Raw genomic sequence first — 7,891 nt, forward strand, 5'->3', positions numbered from 1 at the left:
ACGCCAATTAGCACAAATGGTAAGTTCCGACAGTGCCTACAAGTGTGCCTACTGGCCGCTAGATGGCAATACCGGTTTCATATGTATACACCTGGTAATAAGACACGTATTCCGGATTTTTTGGTCCCTTGTAAGAACTATAAGCGTTTGTAAATCACATTAGCCAAGGGTTCAGAACCTGTACCGGTTCACGCGCATGGACTCCCATCATGCTCCGCTGGTCCAGTGGAAAAGAGTCTGACTGACAACTATGCTGTCGTGGGTTCGAATATTTTTCTCAACTTTCTTCTTTCGTATTGTAAACAATTTAAATAATAATGTTTATTGCTTCTCGGCGAATAAATTATATGTTTGAAAAATAATACTGGGAAATAAATATCATGCAGACACTTTTCGTCCATGCGCGTGAACCGGTACAGGTTCTGCACCCTTGGCTATTTATTTCCCAGTAATATTTTTCAAACAAATAATTTATTCGCCGGGAAAGCATAAGAAATTATTATTTGACAAGTTTGCAATACGAAAACAAAAAAAGTTGAGACAGAATGGTTAGCAGTCAGACTCTTTTCCACTGGACGCTCATAGTTCTTACAAGGGACAAAAAATCCGGGACATGTTTCTTATTATTTTTGAAGTAATATCGACTGATGATAGTCTCAGCAAAAAGCCAATGTGCCAGAAGAGGTTTTCCCTTTTGAGAATTGTAGTCTTGAGCCACGGTCGATAATGAAGGGCGACCCGATTCCGCGTATAGAGTGAAGGTAACAACTAGCCTGGTGGTTGATTCCAATGCAATTACAAAAACACAGACAGGGCATGTCACTTCTCTCTGCTTTTTGCTCCATTTCGCAACGTATTTTGCAAAATTTGGGGACACCATCATCAAGACCTGGCTCTTTGGAAGAGCCGTTGATCTGTAGAATTTTTCTATTATATCAGAATTGTGAGTGAAAAAATAAATTAGCAAATAATTCTAATCGTTCAAATGCTGCCGCCTGCTACCCACTGGTTTCTATCTTTCGCAAAATTCATATTTATCGGGGAAATAATCATGTCCTCAACAAATATTTTGATTTTTCAACATTTTATTGATCCGAGGATTTCGCAGAACCCCGAATATTCGACAAGTTTTCTTTCTTTCGTTCACAAATTCATCGAAAAAAATATATATGAAATCAGTGCCGTACCTACTAAAAAAAATTCAAAGTCGGATTGAACTAACACCCTTAAGACATTTTGTCTTAAACAAGCGGGATCTTCTTCCACGGCAGCGATTTCGTTACGAATCGATTGATTGCAATTAGTACATATCATTTTCAAATCCATAACTTTTAATAGCGGTTTTTGAAATCCATCTCGTCTGTGGATGGCGATTTGGCTTTTGTCGGCATTCTCGTCTCCGTCGACTCGAGCCATGAGACGAGGAGGAAATCGTCATTCACAAACGTAAAAACGTAAAACATTTCTAAATGCCATCATGATCAAAGATATTTAATCATAAGATGCGAGTATTGAATTAGGAATTGTTAGTCTATTAGGAATTGAATTAATAACGTTAATTAGGAATTGGTTTAATGTACACTCATCCATGAAGTAACATGGTTAAAAGAGAAGAAACAAAAGAATAGCAAAAAATGTTTAGCACACTGTCCCGCAGTGACGGGAATATGTATTGTACTATCTTAATCATGAATAATGAGAATGTTAAAAAGTAACATTTAAACACAAAATGGAATAGATTCTTTTTATTTTTTCTGAATATTTATATTTTCATATAGATTTCATACAGTTTTGATATGTTTATATTTCATGTTATCTTTTTTCTAATTTTATTCTTCAAAATTGTAAATTTATTGTAAAATTTGGAATTAAAATCAGGCGCTCTTCATCACGTTTTTTTATTTTTCGGTTTAATCGTATTCAATCAAAACAGTGGAAAGTTGTGGCGCAACTCTACCTAGAGGATCTCTAACCTTCACGTTTGATTATGGCGGTTTAGTTAAATGTTAAACAAATATTTTTCTTGGTTCTAATACTAATGAATTCAGAAAATATGGAAAATTCAGATATCAAGAATCTCCGCCCCTCCACTCTATTGTAAATAATATATAAAAGAAGCCGCATCTGACGAAATTCTTCCTCTCCAGCATTAGTCTTAAGTACTGTATCGTTATCTCTACTCGTATCTAGAAAATATGAAGATCGTGACTCTATTCTTTGCCTGCGTGGCTTTGCTCAATTTTCCAAGTATGTGTTCCTAACCTTATATCGAAAATTGTTATTAATCTTTATTTTTAATTTTACTTCTACATGTATAATGTAACATTTACAATTTAAATTATCCAATCTATATTTACATTTAATGCCGCGTTGCCAGATTAAAATCTAGTAGCATATTGAAACTAAAAACAGTGAGATTAACGCAACTTTATAAACCTTAATCCTGGAATTGTTTTCTATGCGTAAAGTATAGAATTTACGAATTTGCATTTGAAATTTTTTTAATCAGTAGTTTAATGCAGTAGCACGTTACCTTAAGAGATTGTAACATATGGATATTAAGAAATGGAGAATGAGGCAGTTTTATGAATCTTTACTTCAAAATCGACCTTTAAGTGTAAAATATTATAGAACATTATATATTATATATTATATTAAGAAATTTGAATTTGTAATTAAAAAAAAAAGTTTTAATTTAGTGCCACGTCAGTGGGACAAAATCACGAAAAGCTGGCTAAAAGTATAAAATGGGTTAAATTCTGTTAATCGCGGGTTTTCAGGGTCGCTGATTACGACTCTCATTTTAAAAGCTTAAAAAAAAGCTGGTCCAATATGGTGGACGAGTATTCTAAATAAATTTTGGATTTTCCATACAATTGGTATGAGGAGATTTTCAAAGGCGCTGATTACGAATATCATATCAAAAACTTAAAAAACAAAATGGCGGATCCAATATGGCGCACTATGTGGCGGTTCAAAATCTTTCATGAACCCGTGCAGAAGTTGCCCAATATTTGCCTCATTTCCTACTGGGGCCAAATCGAGCACACAATTTCGTGGATGTTAAATTTTGCCCCCTTCTAAACCCCGGCCTAACAGCCAATATTGGCAGTAGATGGTCAAAAATATTTTAATTAATAATTGAAAAAGTGACAAAATAAGTAATAAAATGCCAAAGGCGAGCACAAGACGAGTGGGTAGGCATCGTATATTTCAAGACATTACTGAGCTACGTGTTGAAGACTATAATTAGTAAATTTATCAAGTATGTTAAGATAACTCCTAACCTCGAAATGTTGTTATTCGTTTAGAAAATAAAAAGCAGAAGTAATATTTAATGTGTTGAATGTGAACACGAATTAGATCAACAATCTCGTCATAAACATATTTATTTTCAAGTACTCTTAGGTGATTTGATATAATCGGTATGTGAATGCAACCTTCTTATTGTAGTATAGTCGCTTTTGTAAAATAACTTTAAGTGCCAGTGCAATATTAGATTCCGCTTATTTGAAAATAACTTTTTACATTTAAGTTCAATATAGAAATTGAAACCGAAAACATATTGCACGGCACTTAAATAGGAGGTGACATACACGATTTTAATATTACTTTATTTAAGAATCCCTTTTAATTAAGAATATTAAAAATAAATTAATATGGGCCCAATCGGGGCCAACCTGGGTTATCTCTGGGCACTTCGCTTGGGCCCCGATCGTGTATCGCGTTTCATTTCGGGTCTGGCTCAAAATGAAATCACCATGTAAAATAAAATGAAATCATGAATCATAAAATCACATCTAGAAATCCCGATTTAGCCAAATTCTGGCCGATCTGGCCCTGATCAGATCCATATTGAAATCTATGCACGGGAAGTGCGCACTTAAGGAAAAAAAATGTCTGTGATAAAAACTATTTATTTTAGAGGGGGAAAAGCGACCCCGCAAAAACTTACCGCACACCCTATTCCCTGGACGGGGGGGGGGGGACTTAAAAATTTCCAATGGCAATCTATATTTTTTATTGCAGATTCAGATTTTCCTTAAAAAATGCGTGTTTTATTCCATCATTTTTTCTTTGCGCAAGATGGCGCTGAATAGGCGAAAAATGACATTGTTGACTGTTCAGGGAATGCGCATCCAAACAAAAAATAAGAAAACGTGTTTAATGTTTTCAGAAGAGCTATTTAATTGTAATTAGTTTTTAATGCCCCTTCCACCCACCTGAAAAGTGTGTTAACCCTTTAATGCAAACATTTTTCTATTGGTTATTTTTCGATGAAAATTCTTACTCAGAAGTTTTTGAGGTCGCTGAGCACGAATTCGCAACTAGAATTTTAATATCTCAATTTCAAGATGGCGAATACAAGATGGCAGATCAACCATTTTTTTAAAACATACTTTGCTTTAAAATTAATAACTCGAAGGTTTTTGGGGTCCCTGAACATGAATTTGAAATCAAAATTTTAATTTTCCATATTCCAAGATGGCGAATCCAAGATTGCAGATCAATAATTTTTTTAACATACATTGAAATCGCCATCTTGGATCATGGAAAATTGAAATTTTGATTTTAGATTCATGCTTAGCGATTCCAAAAATTTTCCAGTTACTAATTTTAGAGTGAAATACGTATTATTCCAATTTTTTTGTTCCGACATTTTGAATTCACCGTCTTAAATTTAAAAAAATTTAAATTCTGTTTACAGATTTGTACTTAGCGACTTTAAGTACTCCCGAGCAAACATTTTTACTGTAAAATACTATTTTTTTACGCTTTTCGTCAATTTTTGTGGGGTCACTCTTCCCTCTTCAAAAAAAAAGTTTTTATCATGGATTTTTTTTTTAGATGTAATTTAGTGATTGTGAATTCTCTTTTGTTAAAGCACTATCAACTGTAACGAACACAGTATCATGACGTGTCTCATGCTTTACACCCGATTTTGTGCAAAATGTGAACTTTTCTACATTATGTTTAACAGTTTCATATCAAATGTACTGTATTCTCTTTTTTTCGACTCTCGTGTAGTTTTTCCAAAAAATTAATTTTTTATTAAATTTTGAATCCTATGTTTTACGAATAAAAGCCAATTTAATCATGATATCTCAAAATCATTATTAACCAATTTTATTGATCCTTCTTAGCTGAACAACTTTTGTCCATTAATTTTTTTTCTTACCTTGTGTCGTTTTTCGTAAAATTTAAGTTTTCTATTTTTAATGCTATTTTGTGTTAATAAACAAAAGCTAGGCGTCCTATTAAAAACATGTTAATTACAAGTTTGTAGCTTTTGTTTTGATGAGCAATGTTTGTCTATCAAGTTTTTCCGTATCTTGCGTTGTTTTTCCAAAAATATAATTACTTGTCCTTATGAAAAAGTAATTCACCATAAAGGGGGAGGGTCGGTAAGGCCGGTTTTTGGCCTAATTTATTTTTGGACCAAAAAATCTGAAAAAATCATGGTAGTATCTTATAAGTATCCCGAGTCGATTGCACGCTAAACGGACTACCCTCCACCCCCCAGCCACCCCCACCCCCCTACAAATATAGGAAACACCACTACCCACCAACTGTATTTTCGAGAGATTTGACACTCTTAAACATGTATTCTGAGGTTAGCTCGTGTTTACTATGGTTTTCAGGGTCGCCGAATACAAACCTGGCGTCCTTTGACTTTTATCGCGTCAGGTTCAAGGTCATTGGAAGGTCAAATCGAGAGGAAACGGTAAAAAAATCCAAAAAAATACGTTATAGGTTTTTGGAGTCGCTAATTACGAATCTGGCATCCGTTGAACTCTATCGCTTGAGGTTCAAGGTCATTTGAAGGTCATTTGAAGGTCAAATCGAGAAAAAACGGTAAAAAATAAAAAAAAAATGTTATAGGTTTTTGGGGTCGCTGATTACGAACCTGGTGTCCGCTGACCTTTATTGCGTCAGGCTCAAGGTTTAAGAGTGTCAAATCTCTCGAAAATACAGTTGGTGGGTAGTGGTGTTTCCTATATTTGTAGGGGGGGTGGGGATGTCTGGGGTTGGAGGGTAGTCCGTTTAGCGTGCAATCGACTCGGGATACTTATAAGATACTACCATGATTTTTTCAGATTTTTTGGTCCAAAAATAAATTAGGCCAAAAACCGGCCTTACCGACCCTCCCCCTTTGTAGATCTTTTACGGATGCATATTTTTCGTTTTATTATCTTTTTTGGGGTTCGAATTTCATATAAATATAACATCTTCTCTGATGTGAATGTAAAAATGATTATCAATGCACTGTTTGATTTTAGAAATATTACATAAATTACATATAAGATTATCATAATAAATATTTTAGTTTTCTTAAAAAATCTAAAACTGAAATTTGGGCAGCATACAAAATAATGGAAAATAAAAAATCACATTTTGCAGTCAAACTATGCAAGATACGAAAAAAGATGACTTGCCAAAAATTGTGCATTTGAAAAAGATAAAAATAACATTGAAAATGAGCAAATTCAGTTTATGCAAAAACGACAGAAGTTACAATAAAATGTTTAATAACAATTTTTTTAAAAGGATGCACATTTTTTTAAACGAGACAATGAAAATACGTCTGTTTTAATACCAATGTCTGTTATGCTTAAACTTGCGAGCCAAACGAACCGCCCACAACGCTTGATGAGAATGTACCCGCGAGGGGGGCAGATTTTTTGTCAGTTGTTTATGACAGTGAGGTGAAAGTGGAAATGAATGAAAAGGCTACATAATTGACACCCTCTATAAATACAAAATTCTCTTTTGCAGAAGTCGATGCTTGGGGTGATGATGCTGTAAATGATCATGGTAGAGATGGTACTCCACTTCATAATTACCACCGAACAGGTAATGACCCCCCCCCCTCGCTGCATAATTGCTTAGCTAACGACTAACAGCTTTTTTTCTAGTGTACACAAATTTCATAAATCACTTTTTGCAGCTTCCCGTATTTGGGCTGAACATGGACATACTCATCCCACTGAATATGAACCTAGTAATGCACAAAACCTGATCTTTATAACAAAAGTGATAAATGGCCTTACTGCCGATTGGCATGTACTATATGGAGTTCTCGTTCCTGATTTAAGAATTGCAACGTGCAATGGTCCAAATGGATACGTCATAGTTGAGTTCAGTGATAGCGTACGATTATATGCATGCATGAAACCGTATGCGTTATTTGAAGATTCTACTACCAACGGGCAGTCGGGGAATATTGGTGATGTTCCAGTATTCCTCGCTCATGTATACAGAGAAGGCACGCCTGAATTGGCAGCCGATCTTGCGCCTAGAGATGAAAGGTCAAGATTAAACTCTCATAGACTTCTATTTCATGGTGAATCTGAAATTGAAAGGCTACATTCGCAACCAGTCGGGCACGTACGTTACATAAAGTCTGTTCGAATTAATGCAAATCATTCGTTTGATATTGATGGAGACTTGTATAATTTCGCTCATCCAAACCACAGATTTTAAATCGAATCCAAGAGATTCGATTCGGTAAACCATCCAGGTCAAAGAATTCCTGACTAATTATTTTTAAAAGGCTTGTTGTACTGTAATGAATAATGGAGTGAAAAACTTTCAAAATAACAGTCAATAAAATATGTCAAGATACCATTATATTTTTGTAACATCCACCCCTATATGTAGACTTGTATGCACCTAAATGATATGCAGTGATTCCATTTCTGGTGACAGATCGAGTGATGTTTTATTTCTCATGCCTCTGTAGCAGACGCAAGGTGTCCGATTAGCCCACTAAGTTGGAGAAGTTCCTTGCACACACTTAAATCGTGCGAGAAGGAACTCGCCCAGTTCTTCGGACACCCCTGATCACACGCATGCTCACAAACTTGAATTCACGACAACAAAAAGATGA

The 7,891-nt window shown here is 34.8% G+C and overlaps 1 protein-coding gene across 1 annotated transcript; it reads left to right on the forward strand.

Moving 5' to 3' along the window:
• Nucleotides 1-2,169: 2,169 nt before the first annotated feature.
• LOC117172000 lies at nucleotides 2,170-7,562 on the forward strand. Its single transcript, XM_033359715.1, has 3 exons — nucleotides 2,170-2,247; nucleotides 6,778-6,855; nucleotides 6,950-7,562. The coding sequence occupies exons 1-3, from the start codon at nucleotides 2,196-2,198 to the stop codon at nucleotides 7,483-7,485; spliced, it is 666 nt and encodes a 221-aa protein (XP_033215606.1). The 5' UTR covers nucleotides 2,170-2,195; the 3' UTR covers nucleotides 7,486-7,562.
• Nucleotides 7,563-7,891: the final 329 nt, after the last annotated feature.

The sequence above is a fragment of the Belonocnema kinseyi genome, chromosome 4 (genome assembly GCF_010883055.1).
Source record: "Belonocnema kinseyi isolate 2016_QV_RU_SX_M_011 chromosome 4, B_treatae_v1, whole genome shotgun sequence".
NCBI classification, from domain to species: domain Eukaryota; kingdom Metazoa; phylum Arthropoda; class Insecta; order Hymenoptera; family Cynipidae; genus Belonocnema; species Belonocnema kinseyi.